Below are 26165 nucleotides of genomic sequence, written 5' to 3'. Positions count from 1 at the left end.
TTACAGCCTGGTCGTCATCTCCAGAAAATGGACGCATCAACGCCTCAATGTGTGTCAAGTCGATGCAACCTCTCGGCGTTTCCAACTCCATAGCCTCTTTCTCCGTTTTCAATATGCTTAATTTGAGATCAGCTAAGCGCTTGCGAGAAACGTACAATTGTTCCAACTGCTGCAAACGGCGCGATTCTTCTTCGTAATCATCGGATCGCATGGTCAATTTCGAACAAGCGTTGTCTTGTCGCGGCATGAATGCTTCTCGAGCCTTCTGCACATTTTCACCATATTCTTCTGGCGCCGCTTTTACTGCGTGTTGTGCACTACGGTTGTCTCTATCTATCTCGCGCTCAACCGGGACTGCAAAAATGTCTGCCTGCATAGTCTCGTCTGCGCTTGGCGCCGTATTTCCTAGCTCATGTTTTTTTTTGTTTTTTGTCGAGGACAAGTATCGATATATCGAGTACATTGGTATTTCTTATAATACTATCGATGAGTAAATCTTAAACTAGTATTCAAATCTTATAAACTAATATTCATATCTTACATATATATACATATTTTGTGAATATACAGCATATACAAAACATTGTCAAAGTGGTCGCAGAAACAGAATTGATTTCTTACATTATCTACTTCCATATAACCGCACAACGCAGCCACATTCAACACGGAGGCCGAGTTGGAAGCGCCCGAATGCGGGCAGGAGGAGGAGCCCTCTTCGCCGCAGCTCACCCGAGGACTGCCGCTGCCCGTGCCCGAGATAGTGGCCATCAACCCCAGCGATCTGACGCCCTGTCCGTGCTGCAGCCGCACCTTCAACTTGAATGCCCTGCGCAAGCATGTCGTCGTCTGCGAGAAGATCTCAAAGAAGCGCAATACCTTTGATTCCTCGCGCCAGCGCCGCGAGGGCACAGCACTTTCCACGTATGTCCTTCCCAAAAACTTTGGCCTGCCCAATGCTGAGAAGGTGTCTGGAGTTCACACCCCCACCGCTGGGAGTCGGGATACCGTAGGCACGGGATCCACAATACCAACAGACGTGAGTACATCTGCCAATCAATCGAGCCATCGCTCAACTCCTTCTCTCTCTCTCTTTCTCTTTTTCTCTTCTGGATGCTGTTGCATATTCAGAGTGTGGGCTCTCCTCTGCCCACTCGTCGCAACTCCCAAACCGAGCTGGTTCGCTCTACGGCCCGAGCTTCCGTGCGTAGAGCAGGGGGCACAGCAACAGGAACAGGAGGTGCTGCAACATCGCCCGCAGGCGACCCAAACCATGTACCAGCCCGCGATCGCTCGCTGGCCAAGCGCATCAAGGGTGTGGCCTCCGAGCACTGTCCCCACTGCGAGCGGAACTTCAACGTGAAGGCCTTCGACCGGCATGTGGAGTGGTGCAAGGAGAAGGCGATTCAGGCCACCATGAAGCTGACCAACACCCAGGAGACGTCGAAAGCAAAGGAACGGCTGGACGCCAGGAAGCAATACAGGCCGCCCAATCTCAAGTAAGCCTGCTTTTCGATGACATGTCCTTCGACATATGTATTCTTGTTTGACACTAGTCACACACTTGCCACAAACCCAGACACTACCAATTTATTATTCCAATTATTTTTTCTGTTTGCCGTTTCAATTTCCACTCGCAATGAATATTTATAGGACGAAGCGCTCGATCAACCGGAACAAGTACTCCGGTAACCACGAGGATCTTCTGGACGCCGGCGACATGACGGCCCCCAAGCAGAGCCTGATGTCGCTCCCCTCCATGACCTCGTCCGTGCACAGTGATAAGTGAGTACCAAGGGATAGATATAGTTATAGATATAGAGGCTAGAGATACTTAGATACACCTAACCCAATCGCTCCTCTGTCGTTGCTTTGGTTGTTGACTAATCCCCCGTATCACCACCAGTATCCGTAATTGTAAACGTATCCTTGTGGTAGACAGATACTTCGTATTGCGCCTTGCGCCTCACCGTAGTTAGAGCATATATATCCATCAGCGAACTCCACTCATGCTCCTCCCACTCAGCCCTCCTAAAGCAAATAAGCTGGCACGCCCCCAACCAAAGAACGGGACGCCCGCAGTCCGCAGCAAGGCCGAGGGAGCCAGAACAAAAGTCACTCAAAACACAGTCACCTTGTGCGTGACCCAAGACGACGATCCACCAGCAGCACCAGCTCCGCCAAAGGAGCGCGTCCTACGCGCCAAACGCAAGCCTATCGAGACTTGTGACCGCATCACCGAAACCATGGATCGCTTGCGAAGCCAATCCAGTGGCGAAACTCTCCAGCTGGACTGTGTGGAGGCGGCACCGCTGAAGCCAGCCGCCAGGCTCCGCAAACGGATGACCAATCGGGAAAGGGTCGATGCTGCCGAGAAGGAAATGTTGCCGGCACTCAAATTCGAGGATCTCAATCGGTTGATCAAGCGAAAAGGTATGGGTTTGGGTTCTATAGTCAGATGTAGGGATATACCTTGTATATATGGGATGCCATGGGGTTCCACTGACCGTAGCGTGCAGTTTCCCAATTAACTTGGCTTACGAGTACTTGTCGGATCTAAGAAGCCGGAACTTGTTCATGGTTCGTAATTAATGCGCGCCGCCGCCTCAAAAGCATTCCAAAAAGATCACCGATGCATTAAGCTCTATACAATGGATGGGTTCTTAGAGGGAGAAGTGAAGGGTAACGCGAGAGTCTCGAGATAGAAATAGAACAAATAAAAATAATATATTATATAATATATATAATAACCTCTTGTAGAGGTTCCTATAGGATCATGGCATTTAGATTTTAGATAGAAACTTTGAGAAAATAGAACCCATTAATACCAGGATTTTTTATCGAACTATAAGCTAATTGAAGCAACCTCCCATACACCCACACGCTGCCCACGTCAGGCCCTACGACCATCGTAAAAGCAACTAAAATGGATGAAACACCGCAGGAGGTGGTTAAAGTGAAGGTGCGTTCCTCCACATCGCTAGTGCGGCAGGCGCGTCGCCGCATCCGCACACGGGAGCATCCCAGCTTGGAGTTGCGCAACTTGGAGCAATCATCGCCAACTAAGAAAGCGAACTCCATGCAGATATCGACCGAAGATGATATGGATTGCAGCCTTGTGCCTCTGTCGCGGAGACCGCGTGTTGCCTATTCCGATTACGAGGACGATTCGCCGCGAGCCGAGATCCAAATCAAAATGGAAACGACCACCACGCGAACTGTGTGCCGGCCCAAGAAGCGGACTGGCCAGGCCACCATGGAGATGAACAGTTCGTTACCCATGCGGGCCCTGCCCATGCCCCAGCTGCAGCAAAGCCTGGAGGCCCTCGGCCACACCATGAGCCATACCAAGCTGCCCAGACTGCACCTCGGCAGCGATCGGCTGCAGTTCGAGCGCGATGTCATTGAAATGGACAACGAATCGAGTGAGCTGGAATGTAGCAAGGAAAATATGATGAGGAGGTCCGCGAAGATCCTCGAACGCACGTCCAGTCCGAATAGCGGAGAGTTCCCGCAGGTCGAGCACAGCCGAGCTGAGAGCGATCAGCGGCCTGTCACGAAGCTGCCTCTTGTGGCCAAGCAGAGCGGCAGCAGGATCAGTCGCTGCCTGGTGATGCTCGAGCAGGACGAGGATGGAAAAATTTACACCAAGGAGCCGCCTGCCAAGGACGACAGCCACTCGCTTCCCAATTTCCGCCGCGGAGGCACCTTCAAGAGGTTTGTAGCCTGCTAATGTGATTCACCCTCCTCCTCTTCCTCCTCATGCCATTTCACCCAGACGACAGCCAGGCTATGCACAGACGGGCGGGTTACCATTATAGCTTTCCCACAGAAACTTTCTACCATTTTGCGCTCTTTCTCTCACTTTTCTGCATCCTTTCCAATCTCCTTCATAGCGGCCTCAGTGGAGTCAGCGTCCGCGGCGACAAGTACGATCCCTTCCTCTCGGCCAAACGTCAGCTGGAGGAGCTTTGCTCCCCCGGCACGCCGCCGGAGCAGGAGGAGGTTTCGGTTCCCCCAACAGCCACACTAACAGCCACACCAAGTCTTTCCATGACCACCTCGTTGACCATGCCGAGCAGCAAGGCACCGCCGACCACACCGAAACCCACACCTGCCTCCAACTTCCGGCGCACTTCCTCTCTGCGGGGCCCCCGGCGCACACCGCTGCTGCCTAGTCGTCCGTTGTTTGCGACCAACTATCGCCCCACCATACAGCGGGGCCTCTCCGACGAGGGTCCCATCTCCACGAACTTCCTCAAGCCGGAAGAGTACGACGAGATGCTGGTGCGCGCCTCCTTCAACGACTTCCACAGTCCACGCGTGGTCCGCCGGGATAGGGGTACGTCCAACGTGGACGAGTACGAGTAAACGCAAACAGATGCTGAAGCTACCGGTGGGCGTTGGCGCTGCCAGCGAGACCACAGCTCAGGCACTGCCCGGGCGTAACGTGGCCAAGACCGACTCCCTGGCGGTGTTCCTTAAATACGAACACGAGCTGGAAGAGCTGAATGCCAAGGCAGCGGAGGTGGCAGCCGCCAGTCAGCTGACAAGCAAGGAGCTCAAGGATAAGAGCAACAACCTGAGCAAGCAGAACTCGGCCAAGAACCTGACCACGTCCAGCAATCCCGGCCAGCTGCCGCCCCTGGCCCTGACCACGGTGACACCAGAATCAGCACCAGCCACAGCCCCACCCCCAGTTGCCGTGTCGGCCAAGGAGAATAACGAGAAGAGGGTGCCCAACAACTACCAGCCCATTGCCACCCCCTTGCGGCTGGAGCACATCAGCAGACCAGCGACGGCGACGCCATCAGTCCATCAGCCCGTCAGCGGTGGGGCGAACACCCTAACACCCATCAAGCTGGAGAGCATCTTCGGCTTTGGCCGTCCGGCCGCAGCGGGCGGCGGACAGTTCATCGACCCAAAGCTGATCAACGCATGCGATAATCTGCACGTGTCCAGCGGCGTAGCCTCGGATGCCAGTTCCACGCCACAGCAGCTGTCGCAGAGCCGAAGTCGGAACAGCTCTCAGTCGACCATCACCTACGAGCGACGTCAGTCCGGAGAGGCCAGGAATCTGCTGAAGCGAAAGATGCGCTTGGGACGCAATCAGTTTCTGTACGATGCCTCGCCGGAGGATGCCGATGCCTCGTCGGGGTGCTCCGCCGACGATGAGGCCAATCGGTCCTCAATGGAGTACGACGAGCAGTGCTGGCAGCAGCAGCAGAAGCAACTGCTGGCCAATCCACTGCCCCTGGTCATGCCGATGGGCAACATGCCCACCTTCGACGACTTTGACTTTGAGGAGTTTCTCTCCTCATTCGAGAACGAGAATGACGACGAGCAGTTCCCGCTGTTCAAAGATTGTCGCGAATTCCTGCTGAATCGCACGACGAGCAAGCAACGCTCGTTCCATAAAGCGACTTCGACCCCATAACAGACCACTACAGCCACACTGAGACCGGCCACCACCAGTAGCATCCTTCAGCCCAAGTCACAGCCCACTAAAGACCCTCACACCCACAGATCCAACTCGAATAGTTCGAATAGCAAGGGAGGCGAGAAATTGCAGATGCAGATGCAGCGCCAGCAATCGAATGCATCCAGTGCTAGCAGCCACGACGAAAAGATGCAGCAGATGCCAGTGCAGATGGTGGGGAAGAGGCCAGTCGAGGATCAGCAGAAGCGGGAGATCTTCATCAGCATCGAGACGGAGACAAATGCCCACGGCCGTTCCCCAATTTCACCCGACTCCCTGCGCCACATGGGCAATTCACAGACGCCCATCGACGTGCTGCACATCGAGAATGGCAACGAGCCGGAGCACGCTCGGTTCAGAAAGATCAGCGATACAGAGGACGCCTATGTTGACGCCCAGGGCGGGCCTGAGAATCGGGCCAGCCAGTTGGCTGGCAATGCCAACAGACTGGCCCTATTATCGAGCGACTCCGTCCAGGTCAATAACGCTAAAAATCTGATCCAGCAAATGCAGAGCGAGTTTCGGCAACTGGGCGAGGATGCCGGCGCCTCAATCCGTACCCTGTTCATCAGAAGACCCGAAGAGCAGGGTACAGCAAGGGAATTGGATCCGGAGCCAGTGCAACAGCTTCAGCAGCAGGAGCAGCATCAGTTGAAGGCCAGCTCCCCCTTGACACCCTCAGCATCAGCGGATTCCGACGAGCTAAGCAGTCTCGATGGTTATCCCATGTCCTCGTCCCACTCGTCTCGTCGCGGCGCTAGCTCCAAGCTAAGCTCCGACTCTGCCTATGGCAGGTGAGTAATCTGCCATGATGACTTTCATTGAATAATTTGTCTTGCATTTCTATTGCAGCACCAACTCCCCCTACAGCCTGTCGCGACAGCGGTCCGGCGACCTACAACCGGGTACACCACGCAACCAGAATCTGCTGCGTCCGCACACGGCCAGTGCCAAGCTGCCGAGCGCCAAGACTGATGTCTCGACCCAGGCGCACACTGCCTATGGCACTCTAAAGGCACGTCAGAGGCTTTATGGCGGCGGCGGCGGCGCTATCAATAGCATTGGCAATGGCAATACCGACGGAGCAGAATCCTCCAGTGGATCGGAGCACTCTCTGACAATGTCCACGCAGCAGCCGCAGGAACAGAAGCACAATAGACCAGACAGCAACTACAACTACCAGCAGCAGCAACAGCAGGTGCAATCCCAGCCAGTATATAACAACAACAATGGGCAGGCGTCGCTGACTCCAACCACATCGCAGCATTCCCTGCTGAGCTGTAACTCCGCGTCCAGCCTAAGTTCGAGTATGAAGATGTCCAAGTTCTGCCACGAGTGTGGCGGCAGGTTCATCATCGAGCACGCCAAGTTCTGCATGGAGTGCGGCGTGCGGCGAATGATACTCTAATCTCGGGTCTTAACCCCACGTAGATATTGTTGTACCCCATCCCCCACTCACAAAATCACATCGCAACACACTCACCCTGATGATGGATGCTGGTGACGAAGAGCGTCGCCTCCTGGGGTCGGGGTCTTTTATAAGTGTATACCAAATGTAGTTACTCACACGCAATCGCGGCAGCTAAGGAGAGCGTTTGATATGTCCTACACACAGAACAATAATAATATTTAATATATATATTTTATTATAAACCAAAAATGCGAACACAAATTTTTATATCGAACGAACGGAGACAGTCATTGCAGAAGAAGTTAATTAAATTGAGGTTTCTCTAATTAACTTTGCATTTCTCGTTAAGTGCACATTTCTCTGACTCAAAACAAATGTAAACCATTAATCACTTTAAAAAAGTAAAATTGTTGATTAACAAAGACTGAACGAATTTATACGATAGGCGATGGACAAAAAAATTAAATGAATGACAGGCTCCTCCGCAAGCAAGATCGTAACTATTTTTAAACATTTTTCGAAAACTAACGCGGCAACTCCATTGTATTGTATTCTTTATAATATGATTACTAATTATATAGAGACACTGCTTAAATATATATACTCTAAATGATAATGCTTACACAATTGCATCTGACTATCAATCCGGTTGAGCGTACCAAACGACATCCATTCATGGGAACTACTCATCCGGTCCGAGGAATTTCTCAAATAATACCTATTCTTTTCCTTTCGTTTACAGTGAAATAAATGGAGCGCTTATTACAGCTCTTAAAGACCGCAAGAGCAAGAGCAGCCCACTGTTACAGATAGACAAATAATACAAATACAATTTAAAAAAAAAAAGTAAAAAGTAAATGGTTACAAACAGATGCGTACTTTAGGAATGTTCTAGGCAGTCTCTGGGTCTTGCACATATAATTATCAGGTTACGTCAGCCGTTAGTCCTAGCTTATATCTCTAGAAGATTTTGTTCGATTTAGATTAGGGAAGAGCGTAGCTCTATGATATATTTAAAGCATTCATCATGGCACAGATGGCGGTGGAGATTTTATCTGTAAAATAGGTGGTATAGCAAAATAAATCCAAGACTGTAGTTTAAGCACTTACCCATTTCTGGGATCACTTGCTTGGCTTTAACTAAGGCTTTTTTCGGATTTGCAGTGTTCACATTTTTGCCATCTTCCAAATCGCTTATAGCCACATGTTTTACCACGAAGTGCAATGAATCTCTCTTTTTGAAGAGATACGTTTGATGTTGGATGCACTCATCAATGATGAACTTGAAGTCGGGATGATGGCGCAGAGTGACGGGATTACCAATCAGTATGAGCAGCGCCTTGGGCCGCGAAATGAGCACATTGATGCGACGCGGGTTACGCATGAACCCCATATAGCTGAACGAACGCACCAGAGTGGCAATGATGATGAGCTTCTCTCTGCCCTGATAGGTCTCCACGCTGCCAACTTCCACATTGCCGAGGCCCTGCCGCTTAAGCTTCCGAATGATTAGGTTTCCGTGAGACGTGTATGGAGCCACCACACCGATGTCTTCCTGCTTTACCTCTATATTTGGGCCGAGGCCATTTTTTATCAAGCGCTTGACGTACCAGCACAGAACCTCTGCCTCCAGCGAATTGAAGGAGCTGGTGGTGTGCTCCTCCTTTTTGGTGACTCCATGTGTGGCCTGGAAGATGATGGGGAACTGGCCATTGGGCAGCACATCCCATTCAGCGGCAAGGTTGACCTGTTCGTCCGGAGCCTTTGCGATTAGCTCTCCGCCGTAGTAGAGCTCGTTAAAAAGACGCACGATCTCGGGATGTGACCGATAGTTACGACGCAGACGCACCTGAAGGGTGCGATCGTAGTTGCCGTTCTCGTCTACCTTGTAGCAATCCGATGCCAGTAGACGCTCCATTAGAGATTGATTCAAGCCAAGGGACGCAGCCCGGCTGCTTTTGATCACTGCTCCCAGCTGCTTGTGATCTCCGGACAGAATTACATGACAATCTTTGTTCTTTTTAACACCCACAATGCCCATAATAGTCTCCGGCTCGGTGGAAGCTCCAGCCTCGTCGATGAATATGTGGGTGAAAAAGTCACCAAAGCCATCGTTAGCCAGGCGGCCGACAGTAACCAATGGGGCCACGATGATGGTATACGTAATCACATTACGCACTCGTAGATGCTTGAACAAATGGTCCGAGCAATTGGAGTTCTTCAGCAGCAAGGGCGGCACCAATTTCAGTACCTTCTTGAATATGCTGCGTGAATAGATTCGGATCAGCGGCTTTTCCCTTAAAAACATGAGCCGAAAGTTTCCTTCGAAATACTCGCACAGTTTCATGGCAATCGTGTCGCAGGCCGAGTTCGAACCGGCTGTTACAAGGATGCGGCTTTGCGGTCGTCGAAGGCGCACCTGTAGAATGGCCTCCACAATGGTAGTGGTCTTGCCAGTGCCTGAATGGATAGAAGGTGTGAATTGTGTACGACTGTGGCTAGCATACCTGATGCTTACCTGGTGGTCCGAACACTATAAATGGAGCTTTGGGATTGGGTCCAGCCACAATCGTCTGCACCGCCTCCAACTGTTCTTCATTGTCGCCTATGGTCTCGTTCAGCAGCGAAATATGTGCTGGAGGAGCTTGCGGGGGCGGCGGTTGGATTTGCATCCAAGATGGAAGATTGCAGTCATGAAATGAAATCTTCGAGGTTTCTATCATTGTGGTTAGCCAATTCGGAAAGGGAAAGAGGTAACGACGGAGACCTGGCATCTCCGGGAGCATATTGACAGCGCGGTACATAAAGCGAAACGGAATACGCGTGGAGCGGAGAATTACATGAAAGCGTTGCGACTGCAACACATTGTCGTCTGGAAGTTTTCCCCTACTGAACTTGAAGTGAACATTGGTGCGGCAGACCTGTTCCACACTGGCCACATGGCGGCGCATCGGATCTTTAAAAGGCAATTGCTCATGCGGATGTGGAAACAGGGCCGATATGAGCTCCTTTGGCAGCGGCGAGGCCATTAAACTGCACTTGGGTATCAAGACAACCTCATCGATTCCCGGGGACACCACTTCCTCGGCATTAACAGAATCTCTAGCAGAGAGAGCGACACGAAATGCATTTATATGTACTTTATGAACCGCCACATCCGGCTCGATGAGCTGCGAGTACATCTTCATTGTAGTCACATCCTCGATAGTAAGCAGAGTCAGCATCACCGAGGACGCATTGTAAAACTCCAACTTCTCGGTGCTCAAATAATGCGCAAAGATGGCGTCATTGTCGGTCAAATCGTCGTCCATAAAATTGTTTGTCTGGGCCTGCATCATTTTCGCATTGGGCTCGTAGTACGGCAGGTCGCGCGTAAAGCCCGATGACCTGCAAAAATTTAATGGAAAACAGTAAAATGCACTCCCTGGTACTCCTCACCTACCCGTTTTGTATCCCGATTCCCGGCATAGTTTCTCCGGCATTCGTTCCGTTTAATGGTTCCGATTTCGCTAGCTGTACCGTTTGTTTTAACCAAAAATCCACCTCGGTGCCTATATGCGACAGCTGCCGATCTAACTATAATTTGAAATTCATTATTAGCGAACTTCCACTAGTTGTGCTGCATGCTCACTTACAAGTTGCAGATTCCTTCCGCTTGCGTGCATGCGCGTTGATGCCACTAAAAACAAGAATACACAAGTAAAAACAGGGACTGCGCGATAAGCATTCAGTAAAAAAAAGTTCCGTTAACTCTTAGCTCTGTCTGGTAGCTCTGCTTCGGTATTTCGAACTTTGCGGTATACGGCCACATTGCGCACTTGCTCCGCTCTCCCTCTCCAGGTCATACATCTTGCGAATATCTTAGAGATGCGCAGCTTTAGCTCTAACGATTACCCAGTCGATAGTATCGAGGGCCGTTTGTTTGATCTCCTGTTGATTAACTTAACCCATTGTAGACCATTGGGTATTAAATGCACTCCAAGAATATTAAGAAACTTGAAGAACTTTAGCGCTGTTCTGGTAAAAAATATCGTTGCCCTTTTTTATGTATAGAGAAAGGACGGAGAAAAAAAACAGATAGAGAAAGTTCAGTATTATTTTCTGCGGCGTAACTCACGCTGTTCACCTGTTTAATTTGAGGGGTTTAAGTGGGTTAAGTGTGCTGGTGTGTAATGTTTACAATGGACCAGGCCGACTCCAACGTTTAATTGAGGAAATTGAGACCAACGATGTGCCGGACGATGAGTTGGAGCAGTTCGAGGAGACGCAGCCCCTCAGGATTGTGGACATCATAGACATGGCTACAGGGGAGGCCGAAGACAGTGACCTGAACTACGACTACGAGGAGGAAGGAGCGCTAATCAAGCGCTACGTGCAGGGAGTCCAGTGCCTAGAATTCCCAGACTTCTGCACAAAGCTCGAGCCCAAATAATGGAGAGGAGGAAGCAGAGGAACAACCCACAGTGTCTGCGCAACGAAAACCGCCGGTGGGACAGCAGCAGGAAGGTGCTCGCTCCGGCGGTGGCGGAAATCTGGTGGCAAGAGCCAGCTGAGCCCCGCTCTGCAAGGATTGATGGGCGAGGCGAACCTGAGCTTCGCGTACGGTCGGTATGAGACAGCCGAACGGATTTGCATGGAGATCATCCGGCGGAACCCGCTGGCCAGTGAGCCGATAAGAGTCTCTGATTTTCTGGTGCAGCAGGGCAACATGGCCCGTGCCCGTCTTATTTATACAAAGGCCATCAAAGTGCTTCCAAAAGGTTACTTGTTAAGGCTCCGAAAAGCGCAGCTGCTGTACCTCAAGATGCTGCCCCTGATGCCGCCAGAGGAGTGGAGCACGTGCCTTAGCACGGCAAAGAATGTGGCTCGTTTCTTTCACGTCCTCGAGAAGCATGCGATAGCTCTCGAGGCCATGGAGGGGGCGTACAGTGGATGTGGAGCCCGCTTCAGCCTGGAGGATCTCAACATGTATCTCGAACTGTTGATTATCAACAAGCGATACTCCAAGGTGCTCAGTTGCCTCAGAGAGCGAACAAACTTTGAGCTGGAATGATTGGAGATGATTTACTGTTGTGTCATACCCGACGACTACGCGCCCGAGCTGAGGGCCAAGCTATGTGTGAGTCTGATCCATCTGCGGGCCCACCACCTCTTGGGCTACCTCATCCAGAATGTACAGGAGCACATCACGCTGACCGTGGGCCGCGTGGAACTGTACATGAACATCACGAAAGCCCTGATGCAGGAGCACAAGTATGCCGAGGCCATAGCCCTTATGAGTCCCATCACCGATGGCGATACCTTCGACTGTCCCGCCTTCGTCTGGCTGCAGAAGGCGGAGTGTCTTCGCCAGCTAAATCGCACCAATGAGGCCATCCAATGCTACCAGAGAGTGGTCCATCTAGCCCCCGTTTGCTACGATGACAAGTTCACGCTGTCCGCACTTCTGAAACAGCAGGGCCGGCATGAGGAGGCCGTCGAGGCCTTGGAGCAGTCTGGCGAGGTCGAGGGCCAGCCCTTGATTGCTCGCCTGCTCTACGAAATATGCGTAATGTTGAATCAAATCGGGCGCATCGAAGAGTTTCTGGACGTGGGATATGTTTTGCTCAGTAGACATTCCATCAAGCTGAAAAATCGCGAGGAAATGATAACGGCGGAAGTACCTACAACGCCGAGAGCTTAAAGGCCATTATGCAGATGCGAAGTCTGGCAGCTGGGGCAACGGGATCAACAGAGCCGGAGCTGCAAGTAAAAATACTTACTTGTACGATTTCGAAAGAATTCCATTCAATTGAGTGATCTTTAGGATCCCGGCAAGAGTGCCGCATCAGAGGCCTCCGATCTGACCATCAAGGATGAGTACGATCTGTTTCAGGACCTGATGCGCACGGCCCACACACATGGCATGAGCAGTGCCGCTGAGAAGCTCTGCTTCGCAATGGTCACCACAAAGAGGTTCACGTATTACCATTACGAGATTGAAAGGATTATGATACTGGCCTGCTATTTCAATGACGGTTGCGTCATTGCGTTTTCGTATCTACGTGAACTCATCGCAAAGCAGCCGAACCAGATAAACTTGTGGAACCTGCTCTCCCTGCTCGTCCAGAAGGTGGAGGACATGCGGTACTGCCGCTACATAAGGCGTCTCCTGCATCGCCAGCCCCTTGTCGACCAACAGATGCGTCTTTTCCTGGGCCACTACCATCTCAACTGCAGTTCATTCAAGTACGCTCTCAACGTGTACGTGCCCATGCTGCGCGAGAATCCGGATCCCCTGGTAGCGCTCTCCATAGCCGTCGTCTTCAATCAGTTGGCCCTGCAGAAGAAGGTGCTCCGGAAGTCGGCAGCCGTAGCTCAAGCGGTGGCCTTTGCCGAGCGCTACAAAGAACTCCGGTCTGCTGGCGATGATTTCTGCAGGTGCGCTGCCCAGCAGGAAATCTTCTACAATATCGGATGCATCTACCATCAGGCCAATATACTCCACCTCGCAGTCGAGTTCTACGAAAAGGCCTTGGCCGTGCATCATCCACTGATTGCCGAGTATGAGGACACTCTGGGACTTCAGCACGAGACGGCCTTCAACTTTCATCTCATCTACCGCGCCAATGGCAACCCCTGGAAGGCCCGTCAGTATCTCATGCGTTACTGTGTGGTGTGATATATGTATTTAAGATGAAAATATTGTAAATGTGTTTATTTGAATCTCTGTGGAGACGTACATTGAGTAATTGGTGAGGATTTTTTAGCTTGCCAAAAGATAGGCTAGCAGGCGGGCATAGTGCAGCGACGATGTTTGACCAAACGCTTGGGACAGGACTGGCCGCCATGCTTCGGCTCGCTTATGACAAAGCGATGGCCCTCGGAGAAGCCGACGCCGCAGCTGACGCTACAGGCCGACCAATTTTCCCACTCGGACATGATGCAGCCTTTGGGTAGATTGCCATCCTGGTCAGCTGTGCTCGAGGCGGAGCCTGTCATGCTGCAGGTGTGCAGACAGTCTTTCTCCGTAAGGAAGTTGTTCCGGTTTCCCCGGCAACCGCCGTAGCTGAACGCATCACAGCGATGGGTGTGCGGATTGAAGGCGTAGCGCTGGTAGCTGCCGCGGCAAGGACCAGAGTCCGGCTGTTGAACGCAAATGTCCTTGGCCAGCTCCATATTGATGTGGCAGTCCTGCGGGTTAACACACTCCTTCTGTTGATGCAGCTCCATTCGCTGCGTGCAGTTCTCCTTCTCGGGTCCGTTCTCCAGCAACAAGAGACGGGTGCGGATGGTCACGCCGCGACCACAGGTGGCTGAGCACGGGCTCCAATCACTCCACTGTGTGGTGGGACAAGTCGGATCGGGCAGCTCCACTTGCTCGTAGGTGCAGTATTGCCGCATGCACTTGTTCTTCTCCACGATGGTGATGTGCGGACAGCGCTTGCTACCCAGATGGTTGACAAAGGTGCGAGTCTGCATGGTGATTCCGATTCCGCAGCTGGCAGAACACTCGGACCATACGGACCAGTGACTGTGAGTTGGCCAGGTTCTCGCCCTCATCCTCGTCTCGGTCGCGGCTGGGGGATGAGCCGTCGGCGCACTCGGCCACCGCAGCCACACACATCTCCTTGGAAACCAATTGGCGACTGCACTTGGTCTGCTCCGCCTGCTGGGGGTAGACATACTGCCGACTGCGCATTCGGATGCCCTTGCCACAGGTCACAGAGCATGGGCTCCACGTGGAATAGTCGTTAACACGGCACTCAGCTGGGGATAAGAAGATGGAGTTAGCATTAAAATAAAATATGAATGCATCTTACCGCGAGTGTCCTGCTCCTCAGCATCGTCCGACACCTCCAGCTGGAGCGCTTGCAGGAACTCTTCATCGCAGTTACGCGAGACAATCTTCTCTCTGCAAATGCAACGCAAATGTCCTTGGCCAGCTCCATATTGATGTGGCAGTCCTGCGGGTTAACACACTCCTTCTGTTAATGCAGCGCCATTCGCTGCGTGCAGTTCTCCTTCTCGGGTCCGTTCTCCAGCAACAAGAGACGGGTGCGGATGGTCACGCCGCGACCACAGGTGGCTGAGCACGGGCTCCAATCACTCCACTGTGTGGTGGGACAAGTCGGATCGGGCAGCTCCACTTGCTCGTAGGTGCAGTATTGCCGCATGCACTTGTTCTTCTCCACGATGGTGATGTGCGGACAGCGCTTGCTACCCAGATGGTTGACAAAGGTGCGAGTCTGCATGGTGATTCCGATTCCGCAGCTGGCAGAACACTCGGACCATACGGACCAGTGACTGTGAGTTGGCCAGGTTCTCGCCCTCATCCTCGTCTCGGTCGCGGCTGGGGGATGAGCCGTCGGCGCACTCGGCCACCGCAGCCACACACATCTCCTTGGAAACCAATTGGCGACTGCACTTGGTCTGCTCCGCCTGCTGGGGGTAGACATACTGCCGACTGCGCATTCGGATGCCCTTGCCACAGGTCACAGAGCATGGGCTCCACGTGGAATAGTCGTTAACACGGCACTCAGCTGGGGATAAGAAGATGGAGTTAGCATTAAAATAAAATATGAATGCATCTTACCGCGAGTGTCCTGCTCCTCAGCATCGTCCGACACCTCCAGCTGGAGCGCTTGCAGGAACTCTTCATCGCAGTTACGCGAGACAATCTTCTCTCTGCGCAGATGCAACTTGGCCAGTGGCGTCATCTCGCGGCTCTGCGGGTTGTAGAAAGGAGCACGGGGATCTTCTGGGTACATTGTCGTGATGCGGTACATCCGTACCGGGGGCTGTGTTTCTGAATTGGGCGACTACAGCAGAATGGACATTAGGCAATTGGACGAGGCATCCGAGCAATCTAAGACCTCACCATGTAAGTGATCCCACTGTCAGTGCCAGCATCCCAGGGATACAAATCGAAGTCCAGAGACTCCTTCCAGCTGCAGTCGTCAGTGCAAAGGTCGACGCCACTGATGCCCACGACCCAGTCCGGGGAGGACCAAACATCGACACCATAGACACCTTGGGATGCTTCCGATCCACGCGGAACTTGGAGGAGGTGTTCTCGTTTACATTCGGATACCAGAGGCCTGCGGCTTTGATCAACGTACGCAGCTTGGGCCCGTTGGCTCGAAGCTCCGTCTCCAGAGCTGCTGGCGATCCCCATTCGGCCAATGAGTGAAAACCGGCAGTCGCAATGTGATTCTCGCCCCAAAATGAGAAGTTGGACTCGTGCGAGGCCCCAATCACGTCCGAAAAGTGGGTCAACCAGATGGCAAATGGATAGTCCTTCGGATGCGTCTCATTCGACCAGATGCCCTCGAAGACAAACTGCAAAGGGACCAGTACAATTGATTATAGTTACCTTGAGGACCGCAACCACTTCCTATTCAACTAACGCTGTACTTGGCCTCGTCGCAGGCGCAACATTCCTTCTGACTCAGAAGTTCTGAGCCGTGGCAGCATCGGGTTTGCGCTGACAGATTACCGCTGACAGTTTGCCGTCATCTGCATATCACGCACGCGGACCCTCGTAAACCATGGCGGAGAGTGCTACGCAGCCAGATCCGGACTCCGGAGCTACCCACATCACCTGGACTTCCGTCTTGGGCAAGTCATCCGCCTCCGAGACGGTGTTCACACATCGATCATTGAATTGGGTTAGCGAATCACTAAATATCTGGAACCGGCCTACGCGTCGAGGACTGGCCACGTGGGGGCGTCTGGCGCCAGTTTGAGGCTCTGCAGTAATGGTGAAGTGGGTGAAATGTTGCACCTTTGAGTGCGTGCGGGAACCGAGCAGGAGTACTGAAAAAAATTTAAAATTCGCTCTACTTCACTCGATAGTGTCATCTGCAGCTAGGGGAGGAATATATATGAGACGATATATTTTGGTGTATTTCTGAGGGTCGGTCACACTGGATACGAGAATTAGCAGCTGTTGAACATTCGATTTATGAGTTCGCGCGTTTTTTTTGTTGTTCAGTCTTCGTGTTGTTATAAAAATGTCCTCGTTTCTTGATATCCTGGGCGATGGACATGTGAACTTTGAAAAATGTGGGGACGTTGTTGTTTCGCCCAAGGACAACATGGTCGCCATGTTCTGCCATTTCTGCAAAGACATTTTCACTCATCTGCCGGAGTTCCTGAGACACCTTCAGTGGGCCCACAGCGACGTGTTGCAATTCACAAAGGAGCAGAATGTTTACAGAGTCGAGGAACTGATGTCCTTGGAGAGCTCAGAAGATGATGTACAGTCGCAGGCAAACAGCTGCAGCAGCGGCGACTCGGGATTGGCAGGCGAAATGGAAGATGCAGATGGGGAACCAGGATCATCCGAGTGCCTGGTAAATAATTTAGAAATAATGAATGCCCTGGCAGCATTCGATGTGGATGTCGATGGACTGAATAATGTCAGCCACGAACAGTCGTATTCAAAAACTCCTCCGGATTCTCGGACAGAAGGTAAGTCCAGTGCGACAGGTTCATTAACTTACTTTAAATGGTAAATACTTTTGTACCGGTAGATATTGGGGAAAAATGTGCCGCAAGAAATATTCTAGCAGAAGTGGAAGCCATGATGCTTGAAGATGAGGGCGACATTTCTCCCAGCTCCCAAACTGTCCAGTCAGTACATTGCCGTGCGGAGAGGAAAATCCAGGCAGAACCTATCATAACAGAAACACCCGTCAAGAAAACGTACTGCAAAGTAAACTACACCGAGAAGGAGATAGAGGCCCACAGCTCGAAAGGTTTCCGTCGAGCCCGCAAGCCGGGGAGAGTGGAAAAACCACCGAGCATCTGCGACCTTAAGAGCTACAACATTACCAGACACTCCCGCAAAAGGGAGGCGATCAAACAGCGCCTAAGCAGCGTAAAAAAGCGTATCATGCGCTCCCTTGAAATGATGTGTCAAAGCCAGTCGTTATGAATCTAAATGACAGGCGTCTGCCTTTAAAAGGCACCAGCATTAGGCAGGAATTGCCATATCAAGTCACTGCTGTAGCTACAAAATTGCCACGTTACAAATTTGAGTCTAAAGAAAACCGCGTTATGTTAACTCAAGCGATCCAGTCTAGTGAAATGAAGCCAGCATTTATCAACCATTTGAGCAGGACAAAAACTTTAGCTTATGTTAGTTTGATTAGGCCAGCGTTAACCTCGTCTACAACCAAATCTGTAGTTAAGGAGAAATCGGTCCTGTCCGCTTTGACAAATCGAAATAGTACTACAAATAGCACTTCTATCACCTCGGTTCCTGCTAGTCTGCGTGAACCATTGGCTAAAAACGAGGCAAAGGCCGAGGCCATAGCCCTTATGAGTCCCATCACCGATGGCGATACCTTCGACTGTCCCGCCTTCGTCTGGCTGCAGAAGGCGGAGTGTCTTCGCCAGCTAAATCGCACCAATGAGGCCATCCAATGCTACCAGAGAGTGGTCCATCTAGCCCCCGTTTGCTACGATGCCAAGTTCACGCTGTCCGCACTTCTGAAACAGCAGGGCCGGCATGAAATAAATCTAATATACCCCAATACTCATTTTGAGTATCGGGTATAAAAAAAAACTTCTCCAACGACTCCAATGTTCTAATTGAGGAAATTGAGACCAACGATGTGCCGGACGATGAGTTGGAGCAGTTCGAGGAGACGCATCCCCTCAGGATTGTGGACATCATAGACATGGCTACAGGGGAGGCTGAAGACAGTGACCAGAACTACGACTACGAGGAGGAAGGAGCGCTAATCAAGCGCTATGTGCAGGGAGTCCAGTGCCTAGAATTCCCAGACTTCTGCACAAAGCTCGAGCCCAGCGACGAAGATGATGAAAATAATGGAGAGGAGGAAGCAGAGGAACAACCCACAGTGTCTGCGCAACGAAAACCGCCGGTGGGACAGCAGCAGGAAGGTGCTCGCTCCGGCGGTGGCGGAAATCTGGGGCGCAAGAGCCAGCTGAGCCCCGCTCTGCAAAGATTGATGGGCGAGGCGAACCTGAGCTTCGCGTACGGTCGGTATTTATTTGTTTATTATTTTTTATTTATTTATTAAATTAACAAATTATCTGTTAATAATGATACTTCGTTACTAAAGGCGGAAAAGGATAAGTTAAAAGTTAGCTAAATTTAAATGATTATAAATATTGCATGCAATTAGTTTAAGAGACAGTTCAGGGGATAGGGTTTGACAGAGGGAGTTATAATTATGGCATAAAACCCTAAAAGGTTCATGATCAGCATAATTAGACCTACATATGGGTAGACGGATAGGCCTAAAAGTACGGGTAGGTCTGGATGGAACAGCCAAGTCAATCTGACCCAAGAGAGTTTGGGAGTCAACAGTCCCAAAAAGGAGCTTGTGCACGAACATTACGCCATTGCATATTCTGCGATGGTGCAACGACGGCAGGTCAATAAGATTTAGCCTAGACCGGTAGGGTGGCAAGATTCTACCCGAGTCCCAGTTAAAGTTCCGAAGGGCAAAAATTAAAAATTGCTTTTGCACGGATTCAATAACAGCCTGCTGCTCTTTATACTGCGGGCTCCACACACAAGAACAATACTCCAATATAGGACGTACTAACGAGATGTACAGTTGTTTCGTAACGTACGGGTCGTCAAACTCCTTGGACCAACGCTTGATGAACGCTAAAACACCCTTAGCTTTATTTACAGTTGCAGCTATATGGGTGTTGAAACACATCTTATGATCAAAAGGGACTCCGAGGTCATTTGAACTCGAAATTCGCTCAAGGACATGATTTCCTAGAACATATGAGACAAAATGAGGAGCGCGACGGTAAAATGTCATAAGTTTGCATTTGGAAAGGTTCAGAAAAAGAAGATTAGTTGAACACCACAATAGTAGTTCACTTAGATCAAGTTGAAGGCGTGTGTGCAAATACCAATCAGAGTAAGAAAGACAGATTTTGACATCATCAGCATACATTAGTGTAGTAGAGTATGTTATAACTTGAGGAAGGTCGTTCACAAATAAAATAAACAGAAGCGGGCCCAGATGACTTCCCTGTGGCACACCTGAAGTAACATTAACAGTATTTGACAACACGTTAGAAAACAAAACACGTTGAGTACGGTTAGAGAGATAGGACAAAATCAAATCTAGAAGATTCGTTGGGAACCCTAATAAAGAGAGCTTTTGAATAAGCAGAGCATGGTTCACAGAATCGAATGCCTTGCTGAAGTCCGTAAAAACTACATCCGTCTGCAAACCAATTTGAAAACCACGGTGGATTAGGTTAGAAAACTCAAGAAGGTTAGTCGATGTTGAACGATGTCTGAAAAAACCGGGTTGCGACGGAGATATCAAGCTGCAACAAAGATGTTGCAGTTGCCGGGTGACCAGGAACTCAAGAAGCTTCGGGATGGCGGAAAGCTTTGCGATACCACGATAGTTTTCAATGTTTGATCTTGAACCTTTTTTGTGAAGCGGAATGATGTAGGACTCATTCCAAATTACTGGGAGACAAGACTGTTCCAAGGAGAGGTTGAAGAGAAAGGAAAGGGTTTGCAAAGGGACTGGGCACAGTGTTTTAAGATGCAACTTGGTACCTTATCTGGACCCGCAGAAAACGATATGTCCATAGATGACAAACCTTCCAGAACAACGCTTTCCTCGAAAAAGGGCAGAAAAATGCTGTTAGCTTGAGGTAGCTGGTACGGATACGGAGTGGATGCGTTGTAAATATGAGACGAGTACGTTGTTTGGAAAAAGTTAGCGAATAAATTTGCAATACCAACAGCAGAAGCTTCTGTTTTGTTCTGGTAATGAAGGGACGGAGGAAAAACGTTTGACTTGCGCTTAGAATTAACGAACGAATAGAATTTTTTAGGATCACTACGAAAGTTACTACTACATTGTGAAAGGTAATGATTATAGCACTGACTATTGACGGCAAGGAACAGAGAGCGAGCGGAGGAGTATAGAGCTAAGGCCAACGTGGAGCCCGACTTCTGGTACTTTTTATAGAGCCGGGATTTATTATTTTTTAAGTATGACAAATACTTGGAGAACCAGGGAGGCTTGGACGATACAGGTACAGTGATATCTGGAACAAACGTATTAAGGGCGGAGTAAATAGAACTATAAAACGAGTTAACAGTTGCATCTATGTTCGGTAATGAATAAAGAAACGACCAATCAACACGCGAGAGATGTAGATCTAAATCAATAAAGTTTGTTTTGCGAAAACACTTTATGTGACAAGGAGCCATGGAACTGTCAGCGCCTCCAGATTGTGTACACTCCAGTGATATCAACAAAGTTGGATGGTAAGGATCTTCAGGGAGAGATATTGGGCTTGCTCTAGATACAGTAGCAAGAGAACCATCGTTAACAAAAACGAGGTCAAGAAGTCTGTTTTTAATGTTTTTAACGGCATTAATTTGGACAAGGGAAATATCCGTTAGACCATTGATAAAGTCATTATGGCAATTGGGAAACAACAGGTTAGCGTCATTACAAGGCAGCCAAGAAAGAAATGGGAGGTTAAAGTCCCCCATGACAATAATTCGATCATTGCACCCTAATGTAGAAACAACATTATTAATTGCTGAAAGGTGGTGTAAGTAAAGCTCAGCATCAGACCTGGGAGGAATGTAAGAGCAGGTTAAATAGAAAAATGCGGAGCCAACACGAACTTTGACTGCAACAAATTCAATTCCATGAATGTTATTGAATGGGAATAACTCAGATGAGAAAACAGATTTAACTGCAATTAGAACCCCACCTGCAAAAGATGGGCGGTCCATTCTATAAATAGTGTAACTATCAATGAAAATTTCGTGATCATTGACAGAGGAGTTAAGCCAGGTTTCGGTAAACGCGATGGCATCGAAATCAAAGGACGCGCTATTAGTATGAATTTGACGCAACTTTCCCAGCAAACTGCGAACGTTCTGATAGTGCATGGAAAAATAGTACATCAGTTTTTTGGAGCATGTTCGGTAATTCTTGGATTCGAGTTCGAATCTTTGAGAAGGAACTCATGCACAATTGTATGCTCAGGCCATATTGACGGTTCTAGAGAACAGGATAGTAAAGAATCAGGGAGAAGAATTTTAAAGGATGATATGTTGCGCTTATGTTTAAATGTAAATTTAGTCACAACTATATCAACAGGCGAAGTGTTAATTTTAGCGGCAAGATGTTGTTTAACATCCTCCGTTGTAGCCTCAGGAATAAGACGAGAAACAAATATTGCTTACCGAGGGACCACTGCTTTAAGTTGAAGTCCCGAGCGAGATCGAGATGGTGGAGCCACTCCTAAAAGAGATCTCGGTACAAGGGCAGAGGAATTGGCAGCAATGGCTGTAGCAGGAATTGGAGTAGGAATTGCAGCAGGAATTGGAGCAGGAATTGGAGCAGGAATTGGAGCAGGAATTGGAGCAGGAATTGGCAAGACGTCGTCAGCAACCAGCACACCCGCACTAGGAGCACTCACCGCGTCAGAAGTGACGGCCACAGAAACTGCAGGGATGGGATTGATGCTGTTGGGGAGTTGGGTGCTCGAAGGAAGCACATTGCTCGGTGTAAAGAACTCCGGAGCCACCGTTGGCGGATTTACAGACAACGGCGTGGCATGCCTACACGGAAATGCTTCCGATGGATGAAGGTGGGAGGCAGGCGTACCAATCGGATTAGGTTGCAAGAGATTGGTATCATTATGCGGAATTTTCCGTCTAGGCGATTCGCTCAAGAGTTTGAGCCCAAGAAACTGTGATTCAAGGGCAAGAAATTTCTCGTTGAGAGCCACAAATTGTTTCCGGACATCCAGAAACCCAGTTCGAGTCTGTCTCATAAATGTGCGCATTTCGGCCTCAATCTCCCGACAAGCCAGACATGACCAAGACAGGCCCATGCGTTTCGAGATCAGATCATTCAGCCGGCCAAAATTTCCACCACCAGCACATTTTATGTGGGCAAAATTGTCGCACAGCCAGCAGCTAAGAAATGAATCACCAATGATAACACCACCGAATTCACATTTCTTTGCACTACAAACGATTGCCATTATTGACAGCAGTAGAATCACTGTGCACGAATAATAAGAGAACGGAGTGAGATCGCAGGTAAAGTAGGAGAGCAGACAGCAGAGCGAGCCAGACAATCAGCTGCAGCGGCAATAATTCAAAGCAGATGATCCAACGAAGTGCAGAAAACGAGCAGTAAACTCACCAAAGCAGAGACACAAAAGAAAAGTCCACAGAGAGGGAGAGTATAGGCAATCCAGAGAGAGTGAGAGCAACAATGCGAGAAGCCCGCGTATGCTCACGAGAGAGTGTGGGCGATGCAAACGCTGATGCGCGAGAACAGTGCACACCGAAGAAGCGATAACGAAAAGCAGACTGGGCAAAAACAATAACAAATTGCCTGCACGAGTCCGATGTGTTACGTTGCAATATTGAATTTATATTTAACACTTGTTTACAAACAAAACACTGGTGGTTAACACAAAGTAGAATCAAATTAAAGAGATGCGATAATAAATCAAAACAAAGACACAACAATGTTGTATGATATTTAGGCAAAGGGCGGAGAGTGCGATAGCAAGAAAAAAAAACACAACCGGCTTAAGCAAGAGCTAGAAGCGAATTGAGACAGCCGAACGGATTTGCATGGAGATCATCCGCCAGAACCCGCTGGCCAGTGAGCCGTTCTACACGTTGGCCGAGATCTATGAAAATCGCGACGAGGTCAAGTTCCTGCACTTCTCCACTCTCGCGGCACACTTGAACCCTCAGGATCGCGACATGTGGATAAGAGTCTCTGATTTGCTGGTGCAGCAGGGCAACATGGCCCGTGCCCGTCTTATTTATACAAAGGCCATCAAAGTGCTTCCAAAAGGTTACTTGTTAAGGCTCCGAAAAGCCCAGCTGCTGGAGAAAATGGGCGAGACGAATGCGGCCATGTTCACGTACCTCAAGATGCAGCCCCTGATGCCGCCAGAGGAGTGGAGCACGTGCCTTAGCACGGCGAAGAATGTGGCTCGTTTCTTTCACGTCCTCGAGAAGCAAGCATAGCTCTCGAGGCCATGGAGGGGGCGTACAGTGGATGCGAAGCCCGCTTCAGCCTGGAGGATCTCAACATGTATCTCGAACTGTTGATTATCAACAAGCGATACTCCAAGGTGCTCAGTTGCCTCAGAGAGCGAACAAACTTTGAGCTGGAAGACGATCAGGAGGAGAGCCTGGAGATGATTTACTTTTGCGTCATACCCGACGACTACGCGCCCGAGCTGAGGGCCAAGCTATGTGTGAGTCTGATCCATCTGCGGGCCCACCACCTCTTGGGCTACCTCATCCAGAATGTACAGGAGCACATCACGCTGACCGTGGGCCGCGTGGAACTGTACATGGACATCACGGAAGCCCTGATGCAGGAGCACAAGTATGCCGAGGCCATAGCCCTTATGAGTCCCATCACCGATGGCGATACCTTCGACTGTCCCGCCTTCGTCTGGCTGCAGCAGGCGGAGTGTCTTCGCCAGCTAAATCGCACCAATGAGGCCATCCAATGCTACCAGAGAGTGGTCCATCTAGCCCCCGTTTGCTACGATGCCAAGTTCACGCTGTCCGCACTTCTGAAACAGCAGGGCCGGCATGAGGAGGCCGTCGAGGCCTTGGAGCAGTCTGGCGAGGGCTGGCCCTTGATTGCTCGCCTGCTCTACGAAAGATGCGTAATGTTGAAGCAAATCGGGCGCATCGAAGAGTTTCTGGACGTGGGATATGTTTTGCTCAGTAGACATTCCATCAAGCTGAAAAATCGCGAGGAAATGATAGCGGCGGCCAACGGCGGAAGTACCTACAACGCCGAGAGCTTAAAGGCCATTATGCAGATGCGAAGTCTGGCAGCTGGGGCAACGGGATCAACAGAGCCGGAGCTGCAGGCAAAAATACTTACTTGTTCAATCCGAAAGAATTCCATTCAATTGAATGATCTTTAGGAGAGTGCCGCATCAGAGGCCTCCGATCTGACCATCAAGGATGAGTATGATCTGTTTCTGGACCTGATGCGCACGGCCCACACACATGGGATGAGCAGTGCCGCTGAGAAGCTCTGCTTCGCAATGGTCACCACAAAGAGGTTCACGTATAACCATTACGAGATTGAAAGGATTATGATACTGGCCTGCTATTTCAATGACGACTGCGCCATTGCGTTTTCGTATCTGCGTGAACTCATGGCAAAGCAGCCGAACCAGATAAACTTGTGGAACCTGCTCTCCCTGCTCGTCCAGAAGGGGGAGGACATGCGGTACTGCCGCTACATAAGGCGTCTCCTGCATCGCCAGCCCCTTGTCGACCAACAGATGCGTCTCTTCCTGGGCCACTACCATCTCAACTGCAGTTCATTCAAGTACGCCCTCAACGTGTACGTGCCCATGCTGCGCGAGAATCCGGATCCCCTGGTAGCGCTTTCCATAGCCGTCGTCTTCAATCAGTTGGCCTTGCAGAAGAAGGTGCTCCGGAAGTCGGCAGCCGTAGCTCAAGCGGTGGCCTTTGCCGAGCGCTACAAAGAACTCCGGTCTGCTGGCGATGATTTCTGCAGGTGCGCTGCCCAGCAGGAAATCTTCTACAATATCGGAAGCATCTACCATCAGGCCAATATACTCCACCTCGCAGTCGAGTTCTACGAAAAGGCCTTGGCCGTGCATCATCCACTGATTGCCGAGTATGAGGAAACTCTGGGACTTCAGCACGAGACGGCCTTCAACTTGCATCTCATCTACCGCGCCAATGGCAACCCCTGGAAGGCCCGTCAGTATCTCATGCGTTACTGTGTGGTGTGATATATGTATTTAAGATGATCAATAGAAAATAGGTGAAAATATGTAATTGTGTTTATTTGAATCTCTGTGGAGACGTATATTGAGTAATTGGCGACGATGTTTGACCAAACGCTTGGGACAGGACTGGCCGCCATGCTTCGGCTCGCTTATGACAAAGCGATGGGCCTCGGAGAAGCCGAGGCCGCAGCTGACGCTACAGGCCGACCAATTTTCCCACTCGGACATGATGCAGCCTTTGGGTAGATTGCCATCCTGGTGAGCTGTGCTCGAGGCGGAGCCTGTCATGCTGCAGGTGTGCAGACAGTCGTTCTCCGTAAGGAAGTTGTTCCGGTTTCCACGGCAACCGCCGTAGCTGAACGCATCGCAGCGATGGGTGTGCGGATTGAAGGCGTAGCGATGGTAGCTGCCGCGGCAAGGACCAGAGTCCGGCTGTTGAACGCAAATGTCCTTGGCCAGCTCCATATTGATGTGGCAGTCCTACGG

The 26165-nt window shown here is 50.3% G+C and overlaps 3 protein-coding genes and 4 pseudogenes across 3 annotated transcripts; 4 read left to right on the top strand and 3 right to left on the bottom strand.

Annotated features, from left to right (window-relative positions):
- Window positions 1-7514, top strand: part of LOC117189802 — a 14208-nt pseudogene extending 6694 nt beyond the window's left edge.
- LOC117189803 (putative helicase mov-10-B.2) lies at window positions 7105-10632 on the bottom strand. The gene is made up of 5 exons (XM_033394863.1): window positions 10523-10632; window positions 10330-10463; window positions 9406-10274; window positions 7998-9347; window positions 7105-7942 (listed from the first exon to the last, which is right to left on the bottom strand). Exons 1-5 carry the CDS (start codon window positions 10550-10552, stop codon window positions 7890-7892), a joined length of 2436 nt encoding a protein of 811 aa, XP_033250754.1. The 5' UTR covers window positions 10553-10632; the 3' UTR covers window positions 7105-7889.
- Window positions 10551-13592, top strand: LOC117190448 (annotated as a pseudogene).
- Window positions 13478-26165, bottom strand: LOC117189810 (BPTI/Kunitz domain-containing protein-like). The gene is made up of 2 exons (XM_033394870.1): window positions 25688-26165; window positions 13478-13553 (listed from the first exon to the last, which is right to left on the bottom strand). The coding sequence occupies exon 1, from the start codon at window positions 26142-26144 to the stop codon at window positions 25701-25703; it is 444 nt and encodes a 147-aa protein (XP_033250761.1). The 5' UTR covers window positions 26145-26165; the 3' UTR covers window positions 13478-13553; window positions 25688-25700.
- LOC117190447 lies at window positions 13621-16688 on the bottom strand (annotated as a pseudogene).
- On the top strand, window positions 16795-18056 carry LOC117189808 (protein teflon-like). The gene is made up of 2 exons (XM_033394867.1): window positions 16795-17342; window positions 17405-18056. Exons 1-2 carry the CDS (start codon window positions 16883-16885, stop codon window positions 17806-17808), a joined length of 864 nt encoding a protein of 287 aa, XP_033250758.1. The 5' UTR covers window positions 16795-16882; the 3' UTR covers window positions 17809-18056.
- LOC117190443 lies at window positions 18195-25728 on the top strand (annotated as a pseudogene).

The sequence above is a fragment of the Drosophila miranda genome (assembly GCF_003369915.1).
Source record: "Drosophila miranda strain MSH22 chromosome Y unlocalized genomic scaffold, D.miranda_PacBio2.1 Contig_Y1_pilon, whole genome shotgun sequence".
In the NCBI taxonomy this organism is placed as follows: Eukaryota; Metazoa; Arthropoda; class Insecta; order Diptera; family Drosophilidae; genus Drosophila; species Drosophila miranda.
The sequence above is the reverse complement of the archived record's forward strand: the minus strand, read 5'-3'. Positions and strand labels throughout refer to the sequence as shown.

What these genes read in the sequence shown, in the direction of transcription:
- LOC117189808 (XM_033394867.1), top strand. Translation starts at nt 16,883, where the DNA reads ATGTCCTCGTTTCTTGATATCCTGGGCGATGGACATGTGAACTTTGAA. An exon ending in TCCGGATTCTCGGACAGAAG is followed by an intron (nt 17,343 to 17,404) that starts GTAAGTCCAGTG and finishes TTGTACCGGTAG; the next exon opens with ATATTGGGGAAAAATGTGCC.
- LOC117189810 (XM_033394870.1), bottom strand. Translation starts at nt 26,144, where the DNA reads ATGGAGCTGGCCAAGGACATTTGCGTTCAACAGCCGGACTCTGGTCCT.
- LOC117189803 (XM_033394863.1), bottom strand. Translation starts at nt 10,552, where the DNA reads ATGCACGCAAGCGGAAGGAATCTGCAACTT. An exon ending in GCGGAAGGAATCTGCAACTT is followed by an intron (nt 10,464 to 10,522) that starts GTAAGTGAGCAT and finishes TTCAAATTATAG; the next exon opens with TTAGATCGGCAGCTGTCGCA. An exon ending in GCAAGTGATCCCAGAAATGG is followed by an intron (nt 7,943 to 7,997) that starts GTAAGTGCTTAA and finishes CCTATTTTACAG; the next exon opens with ATAAAATCTCCACCGCCATC.